This window comes from Notothenia rossii (assembly GCF_949606895.1).
Source record: "Notothenia rossii genome assembly, chromosome: 7".
Lineage (NCBI taxonomy): Eukaryota > Metazoa > Chordata > Actinopteri > Perciformes > Nototheniidae > Notothenia > Notothenia rossii.
Window position 1 is genome coordinate 76,316,029 of NC_136905.1, and position 19,809 is coordinate 76,335,837.

Consider the following 19,809-nt stretch of genomic DNA (forward strand, 5'->3'; position numbering starts at 1 on the left):
GAGGAGAACTTCTTTTTTTGCAAAGAGTTACACACACATGCAACCGGAGAGGAAATTTACAAGACCACAGCTGATTACCTGACAGAACAGGGTCTAAACTGGGGGATGTGCCACAGCATTTGCACCGACGGGGCTGCTTCAATGACGGGGAGGGTGAAAGGCTTTGTAAATAAAGTGAGACAGGTAAATCCCGATGTACAGATAACCCACTGCATGTTACACCGAGAAGCCCTTGTCGCCAAAGCTATGCCAACAGACCTCACTGCAGTATTAGAACAAGCTGTGAAAATAGTGAACTACATCAAGTCCCGTCCGCTGAAGTCGCGGTTGTTCAGCACATTGTGCAATGAGATGGGGGCTGAGCACCATGGCCTTTTACTGCACACGGAGGTCCGCTGGCTGTCACGGGGCAAGGTGCTGTCCCGTGTCTACGAGCTCCGCGACGAACTTGTTGCATTTGCTTGTTGCAAAGAACACATGGATGATGAATCGTGGAGGGTTAAGCTTGCATATCTGGCAGATATTTTTAGCCACCTCAATGACCTCAACATCAGAATGCAAGGGAAGAATGAGAATATCCTGACAGCCACAGACGAACTCAATGGTTTCCGATCCAAGTTAAGACTGTGGCAAAATAAAGTCGCCAAGAAAAACATTGAAATGTTTCCGCTGACATCCAGTGACCCAGCGCACAAGACAGCCTTTTTTCTACAAGTTGTAGCTGCTCACCTGAGAGTGCTGGAGGAGAGGTTTGAGTCATATTTCCCTCCTATGAATGAAGACTTCGATTGGCTCCGGGATCCGTTTAATCCTCTGTCATTAATATCAGCCACAAGTTTAAACAGCAGATCTCAGGATGAACTGGCAGAGCTATCTATGGACCGCTCCCTGAAACTGAAGCATGGGGAATTACGTCTGGATATATTTTGGCTGCTTGTGGGACACGAGTATCCATCCCTCTCAGAGAGTGCCATCAAGGTGCTTTTACAGTTTTCAACCTCCTACTTGTGCAAGCTGGCGTTTTCCTCACTCACATATGTCAAAAACAAGACCCGGACCCGGCTGTCAGTGGAGCAGGACCTCCGCGTTGCGCTGTCCACTATCCCCCCACGCATCAAGAGACTCTGCTCACAAAAGCAGGCACAAGTGTCGCACTAGCACCGTGTAACGGTCTGAGAAATGTTTATGTTTGGATGTTAATTTGTGTGCCTTTCTTATAAATGTATGATTTATGATTTAGTCAATCAGTATTATCTGGATAGCGAAATGCAGAATGTTTCATATTTGGGATGTGGTTGATGAGTCACATGACCACAGTCAGGTCAGAGGGCATTGTTTCATCCCTCCAATTCTATTAAGTTACTATTTAATCTAAGTGATCATAGGCCTGCCTCTTTTGAAATCCAAATGTAAAATAATAACTGTATTGATATGTATTCGTGTTTTTACACAGGTAGGTCTACTATTTTCAGCCAAAACAAAAGAGCCTACTTAGTAGGCCTGTTTATAATATTGAATTCATCATAGAAATGGTGTTGACATTTTTAGTCTGGTTCTTGTTATTATGTGTGAATACATTATTTGTTCTATAAAATGTTCTATTCAATTAAATACACATTTGAAAACCAATTTATGGTGTATTTATGGTTTTTAGTTTAAGCTCTGAAGTGGCTTTTAAATCTACAAAAAGTTGGGGTGCCTTGGGGTCGAGAAATATTTTCAGTGGTGCCTTGGTAAAAAAAAAGGTTGGGAACCACTGCTCTACAGTTACCGCCGGGTATTTCTGACTTTAAAAAGTCAGAATTCTGAGATTAAAGTCAGAACATAAAGAAAAATCATGTGGCCCTAATCCTCTTCCGTAGATTCAACTATTCACAACTACCCCATAAATATGTGAGTATTTATGAATATGCAAATTATTCTGACTGAGACTTACTGTTCGGCCAACATGTTGGAACTGTGTTCCCGGGGTGAAACAGCATCAGGTTTCTATATAGTTTCTGTGGCAAAACCAATCTGTTCTTGGGTATAATTTCCAAGACAGTGCTCTGGAAAATAGCTACGGAAAACCATAGTTTTATCTGGAAGTTTGGCTGGGATACTATGTTATTTTCTTCTCTTCTGATACGCCTTGTTTGGCTGTAGCTTGACGCTAACGATATGGGAAGCCCCTTTCAGCAATATGATGGCTTTTGTTTCTTAGATGGTCTTTGTCACACTGCTTGAACAGTGTGATATAGCTTTCACTACTTATTTAATTAATATGTCTTAGCATATCAAAACACAATGTGAAAATGTTAAGATGGTTAAAAGAGGGGTCTTTAAGTTGGATATGGGACTATTAATTAATTTGTATCAACATTTTAATCTACGGTTGAATTCTATTTTAGTTCATGTGTCATTTGTTTCTTTTACATCCCGTCTCTGTCCTGTTTTTTTATGCAAAGCACTTTGAATTGCATTAATGTAGGAAGATGCTATATCAGGGTATATGCAGGAATCCTGAAGTCCAATGGAAAACCTTTTAAGACCTTTTTTAAGACCCTTTCCAAACATTTTAAGACCTCATCGCCACTTCGAGTTTTAACCGGTTACATTGGCGACACACTTTACCTCACATTTACTATATATAGTATTGATTGTCCTTCCTCCTTATCTTCCAACCATTTGGACGTAAACTTGCATTTCCCCATAACGATGTTGCTTAACAACCGGCGTAAACGGACCTTCGCGCGCTATCAAGCAGTGAGAGTGCGATGTCCTGTTCAGATGACGTCAAATCCAACGAGATGCCATAAATAAACTACACAGAATCACACTACACACCTACGCAATGATTACATTCAGGCAGACTGTAGAACACAACCTCTTTGGACAATTAATATACTTATTGGAAACAAGCTACAAAATGTAATACCTTGGAAAATGCCGTTTAATACTTTTTAATTTAAGCCTTCATTTTCGCTAAATTGATTTATCAACTTTTAATCCTTTTTAAGACCCCGCGGACACCCTGTAGATACATAATTGTGCCGTCCAAGATGGAACAATCATTATTAAAACTATTTCTATGATGCAGCACAGGGTGGCAATAAAAAATTACTTACTGCCTCAACCTGCAATCAACAAAAGCAAGATGTGACCTGCTATAGAATATCAGCAATCCTATTCTATGTAAGCTTACTGTATGTGCATCATTTGTGGATCCTTGTATATCTTGTCTTAATGCCTTTATTGTATTATAGAAAAACACTCTTGCCCTGTTGTTAAAAGAAGATATTCATTAAATGAATCTCGACTCCTTAAGAGACGTCATCCTGTGTAAAAGCCAGACCTCTGATACTTCAACATCTGTAATTCGGCTCGTTAATTCTCACCCTGTTGTGAACCAAGTAACTCTCACTTAATGTATTCACATGTCGTCCGTTTCAAGAGAGAAAGCGCTGAACAATCACATATTTTTGGCCCTCAGCGTCTTTGGTTTTAAGGGTGAACGAGGGGGTCAGTGCGTTCCTTTAGGGCGAGCTGAAGACGCTGCACATCGTGTGGTTTTACCGCCGGCCCCGGCCTGACAGCTTCTCTGAGAACCCGACTTCAAATAGACTCAGCCGTCAATTGCCAAGACTATTGCTTGCATAAGCAGACTACAGCTGCAACGCCAGAGCGACTGTCTGCAGTTCAAAGCCCCTCTCCCGTGACCTCATCAACCCTTTCACATTTTTTAAGCCTCTCTGAAAATCCCCACGTCTCACACTGTGCTGAGTTTTTAGTCTAAATGCGGACCGAGGGAGAAGAAAAAGAGAGAGGGCAGGACAGAACAGCTGGGGTCACTTTCAATTGGCAGAAATCAACTTGTTTCTCATTCTCGTTATTTCTGATCCAATACCTCAATACTGTAGGGTTGACGATGGGGCCTTTCAAAATGATCTATGCTGATATCATCAGTGATGTGGAGATAATGGCTAAGTGGGTAAAGATAAGAACAGTCCAGCCAGCATCTATTTCCTGTTCCATGATATTACGATATCCAAAATGAAACACAATATTGATATTATACCGAGTTACGCAAACTGTCTTTTATCTTCTGACTGCTCGTATTTCTTACGACATAGGAAACATTGGACTTCATCAATCCCTATGTCTCACACTGTGCTTAGATTTTAGTCTTGATGTGGTGCCAGAGTGGAGAAGAAGAAGAGAGAGGGCAGCGCAGAACAGCTGGGCCACTTTCAATTGGCAGAAATCTACTTGTTCCTCTTTCTCCGTCTCGTGAAGTGATTATTTCCTCCCGTTGCTTGTTTGTAAAATGTAAAGACTAATTGCTGGGTCACTGCAGAGGCTGAGGGGAATCGGGTTTTTTTTTTTTAAGTTTGGCAATCTCCTTTTAAAATGTGTGCACCGTCGCTGCAGCGTTACATAAGAGCGAGGAGCAGCCTCAGCCAATAGCGACGGCCGTTTGCTTGCAGTTCCCAGGGGGAGGGGGTTGAGGGGGTTGCTAAGTAACAAACCTTGTTGACCCGGCCCCTCGTGGCAATGTTTTCTTCCTGGTTGACAGAGCCTGAGTCCCCCCCCCCCCCCAGCCCTGAGCCCCTCCATTCAGAGCTGCCAGCAGCACATGATGGAGGGCCAGACAAAGGGTGAGAGAGGGGGGGGGGAGGAATGTGGAGAAGAGGAGGAAATGTATAAAGGAGGATTGTATAGAGAGGTGCAGCAATGACGTATTTCTTTTAGGTCGACCCGTAAGTTAGCATTGCAATCTTTTCTTTGAACAAAAGCCAATCGGATTTTCCTAATATTTTTGAATATATTTGAAAAAAGTTATGTGGCAAACACACTTTTATGATTGTTTTACATGTTCCTCAGCAGCATAGTCTCCACATATTAACTCCACTTTTATGATTTTTGTAGCGTCAATGAAATCTCCAGAAGCAAAAAGCTAACGTTAGGCTATAAAGGAACTGCATCAAGGTAACTTGACTTCACCACCGCTAAGCTAAAGGCTGCTAACTTTTGGCGCAATGACATTCAGTATTCTCATTTAGACACTCTATAAGACACAAAGAAGCTTCAGACATTCAACAGTGAGGTGGGTGTGGGTATACCGACTTCCTCTTTGGTCGGAGAACCAAATGTGCACATTTCTTAAGCTTGTGTAAACCACAGACTTTATAGATAGATAGAATTGGGAGGGATGAAACCCTCTTTAATGGTCACACATGTAGAGCACACAGCACACACAGTGACATTTGGCCTCTGCATTTAACCCATCCTAGTACCAGGAGTCTAGTACTAGGAGCAGTGGGCAGTCAGCTAGTGTATAGCGCCCGGGAAGCAATGGGAGTGACGGCCCCTACACACGGCGGCGTGCGTTGCCGCTTCAACGCTTCTGCCCATTCACTTTGAATGGGGCGACGTCACGATTCGCCGAACTGCATTGTGGGAGCAAAGCGTAGCTTCTCTCACGGTGCTCTCTGCAAAAGTAGAGCAATGTTCTACTTTTGCCGCCTCGACGGAGGCGTCAGCCAATCGAATCATATGCCAGTACAAGCTCTAGCCAATCAAACCACGTGCTTGTGTGTCTGGGGCGGGAGATTCATGTGATTGGTCGAGTTTCAGCCGCCGGCAAGCGACAACGCACGCCGCCGTGTGTAGGAGCCGTGAGGGGGGAAGGGGGGTGTCCGGTGCCTTGCTCAAGGGCACCACGGCAGGGCAGGAGGTGAACTGGGACCTCTCCAAGTAGCAGCCCACACTCCACATTTTTTAGGTCTGGTCGGGGACTTGAACCGGCGACCCTACAGCTCCCAGTCCAAGCCCCTACTGACTGAGCCACTGGCGGACATTATATAAGTCATCTGACCTAATACATAGAGCTAAACCATTAACTCGAGACTATCATAAATGCTAACTTATTTCCTGACTTTAGGTCTCATTCCTGCTCCTTCTAAGCTTTCTACAAATGTTTTCCCCTGTTGATTGTAGGGTTACTTTTGGGGAGTTTTCCCTTGTCTGCCAAGGACAAAGTGATGTTGTATGCTGTACAGTCTGTACATCCCCTGAGACAAATTGCAATTTGTGATATTGGGCTATCTCAATAAAATGTGTCCCTTTGATTGATTGAGAATGACGAGGACAGCAGCAGAGTGAAGCATTAACGGGAAGAGACACAAGGGAATAAAGCATAAAGTAAAATGATGAGGAAGGAAGGGACAATAGAGAGAGAAACAGCAGGAAGTAGATGGAGTAACGTGGGAGAAGAAGATGAACAGAATTGGTAGTAAGAATACATTTTCACGTTTTTATTTTGTGATCCCTAATTTCTTCCATAAAGACAAACTTCAGTATTCTGGATAATGTAATAACATGTCCAAAGCATGCTTCACTGTTGAGGTTGATCATTAGTTCATATGGAACAAATTGAACACTGAAATATCCATGATATCCTACATTTCCTGTTAAACATATAGTAACTAAAACACTGTTGAAATCCAAGTAGTAAATTAAAAAAACTTAAACTTTCTGAAAGAATGTGCTCGAGTCTTAATCCAAAATCTTATCTCAAGCTCTATAAAATCTTTGGATACTGTCACAAATAGTACTAGCATCCTTAGTGGCATGCTAACAAAGAACCAATGGCCCCATAACTACTTTACCCATGAGCTTCAGTGGCTGTTATTATGGAAAACCCTAATGTGAACTGATTTTAACCACAACTGTCAGTCACCTATTGCTGCCTGTGCTAAAACTGAACAGGACTTTAAATTCCCAAACATCGGCCTCCGGAAAAAAACTCCTGCCATTTTGCTTCTTTAGGAAGTGATAAAGAGGAGTATGGCAGTGAAGGGAGAAGTAAATCATAAGAAAAGAGACTGATCAGCAGGAGTGTGAAGCAGGTTGGGAAGAAAGGACAGTGAGAAATGTGTAAAATGAGATATGGGGGAATAAAAAAGAACAGTAGTGAGTATATGAAGTCCAGAAAGCCACAATTGTAGACTTTGAAGATGATGTAAAGCTACCTGTGATTGAATCCGGGCACAATTTAAAATCACATTAGGCGACAAAGTTTGAGGGACTTGCCTGTATCTCGCTGAAGAAGCTATACACGAGCAGAATGAGGACGTGCTGTTCAAAGACATGACGTTTAAAAGTAAAGCAGATAGCGAACACATTGTATTTTCCCTGTGTTCATAAAAGCTGAAGGCGGGGCCAAGCCCATCACTGCAGGGCGGTAAAAGAAAGTCCTCCAAAAGTGCTGTTAAAGACATTTTTACATCCAAGTTTAGAGCTGTAGTTATTTTAAGACCCTGTCAGAGATTTTTAGGAGCAGTGAACGCCCTGGAGTGGGTACAAGAGCAGAGAAGGGCGAGGAGTAATAATGGAAGGGCAAACAAAACGAAGTGAGGTTCACCTCTCACACGGCCCGGGCGAGATTTATCCCCCGTCTGCTCTGCAGGGGGTCTGAGCAATCAGCAATTAGAATTTAATGGGTCGGCTGACGGGGAGTTACAGCCTGTAACACGCAATGCTTCATTATGAGGAGACAGGAAGCCTCTGGGTTCAATTCTCTTTTAAAAAGGTCTCCTATTATACTGTTTGTTATCAATATATTATAGATCTCAGATATATACACAACATGTCTCTGAAGTGTTTGGCTCCAAACACCAAACAGATCATTGCAGCATTACCCATAATCCCCTCTGTTTCAGCCCTGTTTCAAAAGTGCTGATTCTCTGTCTGTTACTTTAGATGAAAATAAGGAGCCCCTCCCCATGCCCCTCTGAGAGAGATTTGGTTAAAAAGAACACAATGGTGGTCTAGGAGGAGATTCAGGTTATAGTGGGGGGGGGTTACCTTGGTTGGTGATTGGCTAATGGTTACACAAGCCAAAAAATCGTTATGACATCATAAAGAGGCCAAAATCTGATAAGCTCATTTTCAGACAGGTTTTTATTAGGGCTGTCAAACGATTACATTTTTTAATCAGATTAATTACAGCTTAAAAATGAATTAATCATGATTAATCACCATTCGAACTATGTCCAAAATATGCCATTTCTTTATGTATATTGTTGTGGGAATGGAAAGATAAATGAAAGAAGGCGGATATATCCATGTAACATACAGTATGTATGTATGTATGTTTATTATAACATTGTTCTGTGTGTCAAAATGAAAGACAGCCCACACACCTATCAATCATCAAACCGTGGGGTCTTATTTCATTACGTGTTGATTTCTATCAACACGTAATGTTGTATTGATGTATATAGAGATGTTCTACAGCAAAAGTATTCTCCGTCGGGACTTCCTGCAACAACACCACGCCGTTATCTTGATTCTGATTGGCCAGAAGACATTATCAAAGATGTTCTATTGAGAAGACGATCACTACGTGACAAAAGTTTTCAAAACCGTTTCTGGTCTTCGGTATTTCCAGACAAGTGGCTCCTGAAATCAATCTTACTAACTGCCGTCTGTGCAATTTACTCAGCGCGAGTTGGTGGACTTTATTTTGCTTACTTTAACATCATTTTTCATGGTGGGGCTAAGCCATTTCTTGGTATGTGTGTAGTGTAGCCTACCCCAGCCATACCCAGGCGCTGCCACTGGTGGGATGTATGGGGCGGGCCATTCTGCACGTGCGATAAATGCGTTAAATATTTTGACAATTAATTCAAAAAATTAATTACCGCAATTAACGCGATAATTTTGACAGCATTAGTTTTTATATAAATGGATCAGGACAAAAAGAGAGAGAATCTTTTTTCCTGAAACTTTCAGAATCTCTTTACACAGAGGGGACACATGTTGATGTAGAAGAGACATGACAAAGTGGATTTTGCATAATAGGTTTAAAATACTGTATTTTAAAGACTGATGAACTTTTTTTCATTGTCAACCAAGACCAAAACCAACAATATCTTTATCTAGAGTGTGTATCCAAAGTTGAATATATCTCTTATTCCTTTGTGCCATAGACCTCCATGTTTTCTGCAGTGTTTAATACAAATTAAGAAAATTTTAATAGCCAAAAAAAGGCTATTTTCTCTTTTTTTCATGTCATATTTCTCAAAAAATGTAGAGAAGCTAGTAGGGACAATAAAGCCTAAAATACTTTATTGACACTACATTAATTTGTATTGCATTTTATTCTAGCATCATATAATGTTACATTTTAGTATTATCATGTATCAATGGATGTGACTTGGACGAAGATAAACAGAAAATAGTTAAATAGCTTAACCAGTTAAATAATAGTTTTAATTTATTTAAGTTGAATGAAGTTCTTGCTAAAATTGACACCGCTTGACCCATTATTAGTAAATAAGCATCCTTGTATGACTAACAAAGGTATTTATAACAAAGACTAATGACACATTTCTTTGATAATATGGGTCGTCATTGGCCTAAAAAATAAGTAAATAAGTGTATTTTACATTATTTAGTAAAAAAAGTGCGTATTTTCTGATTAAATAAGAAATTGTACCTATTTTCGGAAGAATTCTAAGAAGACAGTGAGAGAGTGAAGCAGAGAAGATGATAACACAGCGAGTGAATAAGTGTTTCAGATAGGAAATAGCGAAAGGGGAACTTATCTGTCCAAGTGATAGACTGGGTGAGTGTGTGTGTATTTGTGGCGAAGCAGAGTGTGAGCAAGTGTCGGAGACATGAAGCAGATGTGGTGCAGACGGACGGCGGCTCACCTGCTCCAGAGCGATCTTCTTGTTGGGCTGTCCGGTGATAAAAGGCTGCAACCTGCAACACAAACGACAACACAACATCAACACAGTCCCAAACCACACATTTCAATTACAAAGTTTCTCCAAAAGCTTATTTCAATCTCCATTCAATCTTCACATTCTTTCAAAAACATTCATGCGTCATTCATGTATAAATGCCACAAGGGATACAAATGTGTTTCATGCTTTTAGCAACACTTCTTGCCATCAACCAGGTGTGGGTAACACTAGCTGATGCAGTCTCCATCAGATACTAAGTCATTCTAGTGCTAAAATTAGCATATCAACACTGATAGTTTGAACATTAACATTTGCAAATGTACTAGCATGTAGGAGAGAACTATGAGTTGGCTCTACTTTTGCTTCTCTTCTTACTATTCACTGTTAATGAGTAAATCCCACATGTGGTAAAACATGGGTAATTATTCTGAATCAACCATCACTGAGATGACGGAGCAGCAGCAGAGAGGCAATGTAGTGCATGTACTTAATCCCTCCAACTCTACTGTGAACAGAGGGCGGTGAGGATGTTTAAGCAGTGATAGGAACACCGCACACTAAAACTAACGGCCGGGCTTCATGACCTTGGAGTCATGTTGCTGTAGAAAATGAAGACCATTAATAACATTGAAGATCAGTCTGAAACACTAGTCAACAACTCAATACATGTGTAGGTTTTATGAACCTCTCAGAGAGTGTACACATTTCCACACATAATCTTTGACAGACGTTAGGAGAAGATTTAATGTGCAGACAGTTCAGATTTCACTTTATTGTTAAATAGTGTGCTTTTAGGGGTTTTGCCTTTCCTGTAGTTTTTTTATATAGGTTTGTGTGCATGACAAATCATAACAGAGGAAGTCAGCTAACCAATCAGAGCAGACTAGGCTCTGGTTTCAGACAGAGGGTGAAAAGAGGTGCTGCAGCACAAGAAATCTGACACTTAAAACAAAAGCTATTCATAATAAGTTCATTCGGTGATGAGTATACAAATCATAACAGCAAGAATCCTGCGACATTACATTAGCTTCAAATAAGTACCACACAGAGAAATGGGACATTTTATTTGTCATAGATTTAAGGGGACAAAGTCATAACAGAATCAGTCTGCAACCGAAGATGTGTCCTCACAGTTTCACTAATTTCTCTTTATAATAACCCGATTAGCAGTGTTGTCATGCTAACAGCTCTGTGAGGCGTCACTCAGGCACAGAAGTGCTTTACGCCAAAGGCTAAATTGATCACGCTCAACATGGCAATGCTAACATGCTGCAGGTGTAATGTTTACCCTGTTAGTCTAGCATTTTAGTATAACAATAGTTGCTCATTAAACATGAAACTACAGCTGAAGATGAAGGGAAGGCTTTTTGTTTTGCAGTTATTTAACAATAAATGAACAACAAATGACTGATGGTCTAAAACACATGTCGACCTTCTGTTGGCACCACATGAAAATTCAGAATATCAAAAGTAATCAGGGTTATAGGCTGGTTATGAATGACATAGTTCCAAAAATGAACGGCAGCAGGCTTCAGGGCAAGAACATTTGAAATCATAATAATTTATAATCCTTGTACTATTAATGGTTATTGAGTACAACAGTTATTGCTGACTAGCCATCTGCATGGAAGGCTTAGCTGGATGTAATTAACATTCAGGAGGGCTCTTTGTAACCTGTATTACCGTACATTACATTCATATATATATTCATTACACTCTTTATGACAGGATTTACTGTTGACACAATAAAGGTTGAGGATTCCATTTCGATTACTACGGCTGCTCTTTGAGTCCTTTTGGCTTCAGGCGACCCGCTGGAGGATAAAATTAACACTGTGAATGTTACATTACACCCAAAACTGTGACTGACAGACCGACAGACTGTCTGTGAGCACCATCTCTTTCTAGACAGTCGCAGAGATAATCAGCGATGAACGATCCACCGGCGGTAATTCCTAAGCAGTCGTCCCTGCGTCCCACCGGCTGGAATTAGCCTCGTTCCCGGAGGCTCCCCCCCCCCCCTGCCGTCCCGGCCCCGCGCTGAGCCCTCCCCCGAGGCTTATAGTAAACGCTCAACTCGCACTGATAAGAGAGAAAACGCGAGTGAGCTTTTAATTAATCTGCTTTAACCAGGGGGGATGGGTAACAGAGAATGTGGCATCTTTCCGACCCCAACACTAGCCCCTCCTTCCTCAGAGCTCATTAGAAAAAAAAAATCCCAGCCAGGAGGGCGAAATCACTCCCCGCTGAGAAAAAGCTATTCAGGGTCCACGTTCATGTGAGAGACTATCCGACCGAGCTCCCCTGGGCCCTGACCCGGACACTGGTGAGAAAGAAAGGGGGAGGAAGAAGGGAGGGAGGTGAGCAAACAGGCAGAGAGGTGGAGGAAAGGGTAAAGAAGAGAAGGAGGGCTCAGGGATTCAGGGTACAAAAGAGCAAGTGAGGGAATAATAAGATGGACTCGGGGCACAGGGAGAGAAATATGGCACCAGAGATGAGAGGTGGAGGGTTTAATCATAAATAGCAGCACAGAAGGAGGTAAGGAGGGAGGTTATGAGGAGTATATTTTGCAGGTTTCTGCACTACGATACCACTTTTAAAAGCTCTACCACTTTTAAAAGTTTTATACACTGAGAAGCATTGATGACGCTTTTGGCTGACCCAGAAGTTAGCATCCCACGAAAGCAATATCATTTTTCTATTGGATTTTAAAAACACTGCGCAAAATAAGATTGGAGGCAAACACACCCCTATTATACCCAAATATAAGGATAAACTCAAGGGGAATGGTAACGTTAACCTGTAAAGGAACTACAACACAGTCACATGACTTCACGTCACCACCGCTAAGATAAAGGCTAATGTCCGGAGTGATGAAGTTTAGTAGTCCCATTTAGTCACTCATTAGCGAACCGTGTTAACCACAGACCTTATTTCAAAAAAACTACGAGGGAACCGGAAATGGTAAATGCCAACTATTGTTTTAAGACTCCCTGCAACACTAATGTAGACCAAAGTAAATTCCTTGTACGTGTAAACATACTTGGCCATGAACCAGATTCTGATATTGTAAAGAAAAATAAAGGGATTGAGAGAGGAGAAAGGAAGAGTCATGGAAGAAAAAATGGAAAAAGAGGGTAAATCCAACCGCCCATTTATAAGAGTTGACCTACATGTGACTCCAATGACACGTCGATCAATAATCACTGGGAGGCGTGTGGCGCAGTGGGTTAGTGCGTTGCTGTTCGGATCAGGGGAGCAGAGGTTCAAACGTTGTGTCCCTGGGCAAGACACTTCACCCCAAATACTCCTGTGGGGATTGCCCACATGTAAGTCGCTTTGGATAAAAGTGTCTATCAAGTAACATGTAATGTAATAATGTAATCAATACAACACAATAATTCACCTTCATTCATTGTCAGATAAACTACTCAGAGCAGGAGGGACCCAGGTGATGTTATAACAAGCTAAACCCCCAAACATTTAATATTTAAAGAGGGGAAAATAATGAATGTCAATCCATCGATCCGTCCATCAACCGGCAAATTTAAATGTATTTCATCATTAGTCATTCATCAAGTTAATGCTTTTCCCTCTGTTATATGGTTGGAATGGATTTTTGAAAGTATTGTTGAATGGGGTTCGGGCTTAGATAATGCTACTTCATTAACTGCACTAGAAGAATACATTTTTGGTCATCAAAATAACCAGTGGTCAATAGTGAGGAGGGGTCAAAGGTCAGGGTGAACATAGGTGGGGTTTTAATCATCATTAAGAAGAAAAATGTGGTTTAAATGGTTAGATAAGAATATATATTTTTGCGTATTTTACTATGCTGGTTCAGGCTGATTTATCTTGTTTAATTTTGGAAAGGTTGACTTGCATTTTGGGACAAATGTTCATGTTTCCTATTGGGTGACGCCCTCTAATTTGGGGGATATTGTAATTTCTCTACTTGTATTTGATTTGGAGTTCAATAGCATCCTCATTATGCTATAGCATTGCTAACGTGATCATGTTAGCATGCTGACGTTAGCATTTAGCTTCCAGTTAACCAACTCTTAGTTAGTTTTTTTTTTGCGACCAGTTATAATTGTTCATCACCTAGTGTGTTTGATATCTGGTTAAATTAAATCTATTCTACCAGTCTGGCGTTTTGTCATTCATTCAGTTTACCTTAACATTAAATAATGACAACTCCAGTCTGACTTTTCCTTTCTTCCGTATTTTTTCGTCTTAGCTACAGTATTATCAAAATGCTACCTCGAAAAACTTATCAGCAACATTATTCTCGAAAAACAATGTGCTGGTTACTCAGGAAAATCCACATCTTTACATTAACATTTTTTGATGGGAATCATTTTTATCAGGAATAAATAAACACTATAATCTGATTACAAATCATCCAAATCAGCAATCACAAACAAGCTGAACCAAACTGTGAGCTTCAAATAAAACTACCGGTTTTTAATTGGTATTACAAATATTAATTAATATTTCTAATTCTGAGTCTCTGGGAGATTTCATTATAAAACCAGTAGCTGCTGCCGTGTATTAAGTCAAGACACTCTGCTTCTCGACCACATTAACTTCCCCCATGCTCTCATTTCCTGCATTAGAGCCCTTTTCATATTCATATAACCACACATCACATTATAGATCTTATAAACATCTTGTTGTTTACATTGCTGTGTTTGAGTATTTTCTTTACATTTGTTGTAGCTTAGCTCATTAGCGTCGAGGTAAGACACTCTACAAGCCTCTCATTGTTTTTGCTCCTCGGTGACTTTATGTGTTTGTCTTTTGAATCCACTTCTTCTTCCCATCACTGTTTGTGTTTTCAGCTGTGCATGGATAAACTGATGTAAAGTGAATAATTTCATTATGCATAGAATAATCCAATCAATAATGAGGAACCGGAAAGATGGGATGGAGAGGAGGAATAATCTGCAAACTGGGGGTTGAATGAAATTAGTTCTGTGATGAGCTCGGATGTAAATAAATGATGATAATAATCTCAGCTTCCAACTCGATTTTCCAGCTGGGGACTGGATCCTCTGTGTGTGTGTGTGTGTGTCTGTGTGTGTGTCTGTGTGTGTGTCTGTGTGTGTGTCTGTGTGTGTGTCTGTGTGTGTGTCTGTCTGTGTCTGTGTGTCTGTGTCTGTGTGTCTGTGTCTGTGTGTCTGTGTCTGTGTCTGTGTGTGTGTGTGTGTGTGTGTGTGTGTCTCAAACACACACACACATCGTTCTTTAGCATAATTAAATCATGCATAATCACAAAAACCCACACACACAACTGCGGTGCCCACTCATACTTTCCCAGACCTGACACACACACAATGCACACAGAGATACACACACACAATGCACACAGAGATACACACACACAATGCACACTCACACACAGAACTCTCTCACAATTAAAAGAGTTGTGTCCATTCAGGCTGCAGTGCATTGTGGGCCGGTGTGCAGCTTGGCAGGAGGGTACGCAGATTCAGCCAAAAGGACTGATTGTGTTTTCTTCTCCTCTGGCCAGTCCATCCAGCACTGACCCCATTCACCACACAAACACACACAAACCCCAGAAACACACACACAGTACCTGGTACTGCAGATTTACAAAGGACAGGATTATATAGATGACAATGTATGCAAAACGTAACACACAGTGCCATGCCATGCTTAGTTTCTGCTACTTAAAATGTATATACCATCGACTCTCTATAGACCCTTTCATTAACCTCTACTGACCTAATCACCTTTAAAAGCACAGAACACACCGTGTTGCGTCATTGATCATTACAGGAAGAACAAGTAGTGGGGGTACCACCAACCCTGCGATTACTGCCGGACCACCACAGCGGCCCCGGTGACGTGTGCTTTCCATCATTGGTGTGAGCGCTTATATAGAATAAAACAGAGTGCGACTTTCTATTAGTCGTTGAAGTATGTTCAATACAAAGCCAAACCTGCTAGGACTGTCTTTTTCTAGTCGATTTTAAATATTTCATGCATCATGTTTTATCAGGTCACCAACAATAACAATTTTCAAACAAAATCCTCAATTTGCAAAAAGTGATTAATTTGGTATTCCACAGACCAAAACCAAATCTGTTCTCAACAAACATATCTGGCACCCTGCACAACAGCTGTAGATGCTGCACGGAAGCTTTTCCTCAAGAAATAAGATTAGCAAGAACTTTATTCATCCAGTTCAGTATAAAGAGAGAAAGAGGTCAAACACATCGTGTGAAAATGATGTTGTTTTTTTATATTATCAATACAAATGTGCAAAAACCAAGTTTACAGAAAGCCAGATATATAAATCGGTTCCCGCCAAAGACCTTAAACATGTGAGAGTCGAAAATGGTGTGTCTTTACGCTTAGCAAACCGCCTCCAGGCATGACTCTCTAAATGGTCGTACTCACAGCCCTGGTCAAGAGATGAACTCCCCTGTTTTTGATTTTGCTTCTTTCTCGGTCTCTGAAGTCTTACAGGGTTTGCACTCAATTGATCCTAAAAAGTCTGCCGGGCCTGACGGCCTCGACCTGTTCTTTTTAAAAATTGCAGCTCAGATTATAGCACAACCAGTAACTGATATTTTTAATCTCTCCCTGTCCACTCACACACTGCCAGCTGTGTGCACGCAAGCTCTGGTATCGCCCCTCTTGAAAGCTGGTGATCCCACGGAGTTGAATAACTATCGTCCTATCTCAAATCTTTCTGTGTTATCAAAGATTCTTGAGTCCCTAGTTTCTACTGAGCTAAAACTTTTTTTAAATTCACACAACATCCTTAACCCTATGCAATCTGGATTCAGATCAAAGCACAGTACTGTGACTGCCAGTCTGAACGTCTTAGACGATATTCAGGCTGCTTTGGATAAAAAATCTGTTTGTGTTGCATTGTTTATTGACTTAGCCAAAGCATTTGACACGTAGATCACCACATTATGTCTAATGTTATGTTGGTGTCTCGTTTCGGTCATAACGCCATTTGCTGGTTTCAGAGTTATCTAACCGGCCGTACTCAATGCGTCAGGTTGGGTAGTAATGTCTCTGGCCCTGTCACCTTGGAGAAGGGAGTTCCACAGGGCTCTATTTTGGGGCCCATGCTCTTTTTATTATATGTAAATAATATTTGTAATCAGATGCAATTTTCTACCTATCATATGTATGCTGATGACACTATTGTATACTCATGTGCTCCTTCTCTGGATATGGCCGTTTCCAATTTAAAATCAGATTTTATCACGCTGCAGCATGCGCTTCTTGATTCTAAACTGCTATTGAACAGTAAGAAAACCAAAGCAATGCTTTTTGCTCCCAAGTCAGTGTCCTCTTGCCTCTCCATTGACACCCTTCATGGCTTCTCTGTTGAGTTTGTCGATACCTACAAATATCTGGGCTTTTGGTTGGACAGTAATCTGAACTTTAAACATCACATTGAAGTTCTAACAAAGAAATTGAAATTCACTCTTGGCTTCCTTTTCAGGCTTAAATGTTGTTTTTCAATTTCATCCCGTAAAAGGTTGATCTCTGGCTTATTCCTTTCCCAGCTGGACTACGGTGATACCATTTATAGATTTGCCTGTTTTGGCCAAATTTGACCCACTCTACCATGCTGCACTGCGTTATACAAATGCACCCTATAGGACTCATCATTGCAAACTGTATAGCCTAACTGGATGGTCCTCATTTACTATGCGTAGGATGCAGCATTGGTTTTTATTAATGTATAAAGCCATTTTAGGTAAGCTTCCACTCTACATATGTGCCAGATTTGTGACTCTTACAACCTCAGATCCAGTGCTTGGATACGGTTCCAGGTTCCTGCTGTGCGGACTGAGGCTGGAAAAAGGAGTCTTTTTTATTATGGTCCTTGGTGTTGGAATGACCTTCAATCAAACCTAAAACTGAGGGAACTTGTCCCTATAGCATGTTTTAAATTGAAGTTCTCTGAAGTCCTTACAACCAGCTGCTCTTGCAGTAATAAGTAGTGTACCTTTCTTACTGTCCTAATGTGCACAATGTGGTGACTGTTTTGTTTTCTTAGTTATGTTCTCTGTATTTTATATGTTTGTGTTATGTGTTATGTGTAACGTTGCTGCCTTCTTGGCCAGGTCAGCATTGAATATGAGATTGTATCTCAATGCTTTTATCTGGTTAAATAAAGGTTAAATAAATAAAAAATAAATAAAATGCTCCTAGTTTATAACCAAAGCACAGACTTGAAAGTGGAATACATTTTTACAATCTTCTCAACTCAGCAAATGAGCGTATTTTAAAAAACAGCTAAATGTAGCTGTGCCTCATCAAGTGTAATCACATGCTCTCAGTCACAGATCTGCTCAATAACCAGTGTGGTTTTATTTTTAGTGCCAAAGAGGCTGATTAAGGAAATCAGGGACTTTCATTTGAACTCTACGCCCTTACAATGTCACCCTAATTCTGAGGGGATTTCCATCACTTTCTTTATGCATGACTCTCTCAATTACACACACAGACAGGGCCATATTTAATAACCCGCTAACCCATGCGTGTGTGTTTGATGGGAGCGCTGACAGTTCTCCACATGGAGGGGTTTCTGGGTCATTTAGCGCCCGGCTGCGCTCTGGGACGCTGGGTTCATCCTCCGCAGATATTTTGGGGACCGTGACTGGTCTTGTGAACAGAGATTAGGCATTTATTGAGACGGGTGGCTCTTAACGGCTGTGGGCTAAACACTCACACAAACAGTAATTAATCTGAGATAGTGTGACAAAAGAAGCGTGTAAAGCAGCTTTCTGATGGGGGGTAATATATGCTTAATATAGAAATAAATGTGTATTTGTTTTTTAGAAAGTATCGTAATGTGTTATAAAGCGGTGTGTGTGTTTGTGTGTGAGTGTCATCAGAGGCCGGTGGCGTGACCAGAGGGGAGGATCACAGTGTTACACACCACTAATCACACAAATAGGGAGGATCACGCGCTATTAACACAGATTTACACACACACTATGAGTCAGAGAGATCAAAGGGTTAACAGGCGTATGATCTTACACACACACACACACACACACGTCACTACAAAGCCAGACCTCGTGGCGACAAAAGTCACACTTGATTTTCCAAAATAAACTCTTTGAAAAATGTGATCTGGGATGCACTTCGGTTCTTAAATGACATGATGCTTAAATTACAGACATACACGCTTTGCCTTAAATGTAACCGCCACCCCTCTGACTCTGACGTGAAATCGCCCTTTAAACTTGAAAAAACTGCGTTAATCTCTACTTTCATTTAGCATAAAGGAAAACGAAACAAAGAACACTGAACATGTTTCATTGAGTGGATCTTGAAGTGAACTAAGGTCTCAAATAGAAGGGTTTTAAAGTAAAAACAAGAAGCGTGTAATAGAAATAATTGCAGCTTTGATGTTTCCAACTTCATGAGCCGTAAATTAGGAGAAAGTTTCCTGGACCCTTTTCTGTTCTTTTCTTTGAAGTTCAATATGCTACATGATATCTCTGTTTTGCATTCATACTATAATGACCGTCACAAAACTTAATAAAAAATTAGGTTTCTTCACAGGAGGGGAACTAGGAACACAAAGGACATGAAAGGACCACATTCGGGAAAATAGACTAAAATATGAACAACAAATTATATGATAATGATATGATTTGGGACGGCGGATAGCTCAGAAAACCGACATTCGCAACAAATACCTTAAAAAAATAGATATATATATGATTTGAAACTATTAAATAAATAAGAATAAAAAGAATACATTTAAATAAAGGCAAGAAAAAAGAAAATCAAACCATTTTTTATTTATAGTTAAATTATGAAAACCTTTTGACAGTTGTACCTCCATTAACATATTTTTTTTATCATCTACAGTGGGGCAAAAAAGTATTTAGTCAGCCACCAATTATGCAAGTTCTCCCACTTAAAAAGATGAGAAGCCTGTAATTTTCATCCTAGGTATACCTCAACTATGAGAGACAAAATGAGAGAAAAAAAAAAAATCCAGAAAATCCCATTGTCTGATTTTTAAAGAATTTATTTGCAAATTATGGTGGAAAAT

At 40.6% G+C, this 19,809-nt stretch overlaps 1 protein-coding gene across 1 annotated transcript in view; it reads right to left on the reverse strand.

Moving 5' to 3' along the window:
• brf1a (BRF1 general transcription factor IIIB subunit a) overlaps positions 1 to 19,809 on the reverse strand; it is a 117,838-nt gene that overhangs the window by 11,421 nt on the left and 86,608 nt on the right. Inside the window, exon 17 of the mRNA XM_079692686.1 lies at positions 9,702 to 9,753. Coding sequence (XP_079548812.1) covers positions 9,702 to 9,753 — 52 coding nt within the window. The remainder of the gene's footprint in view (positions 1 to 9,701; positions 9,754 to 19,809) is intronic.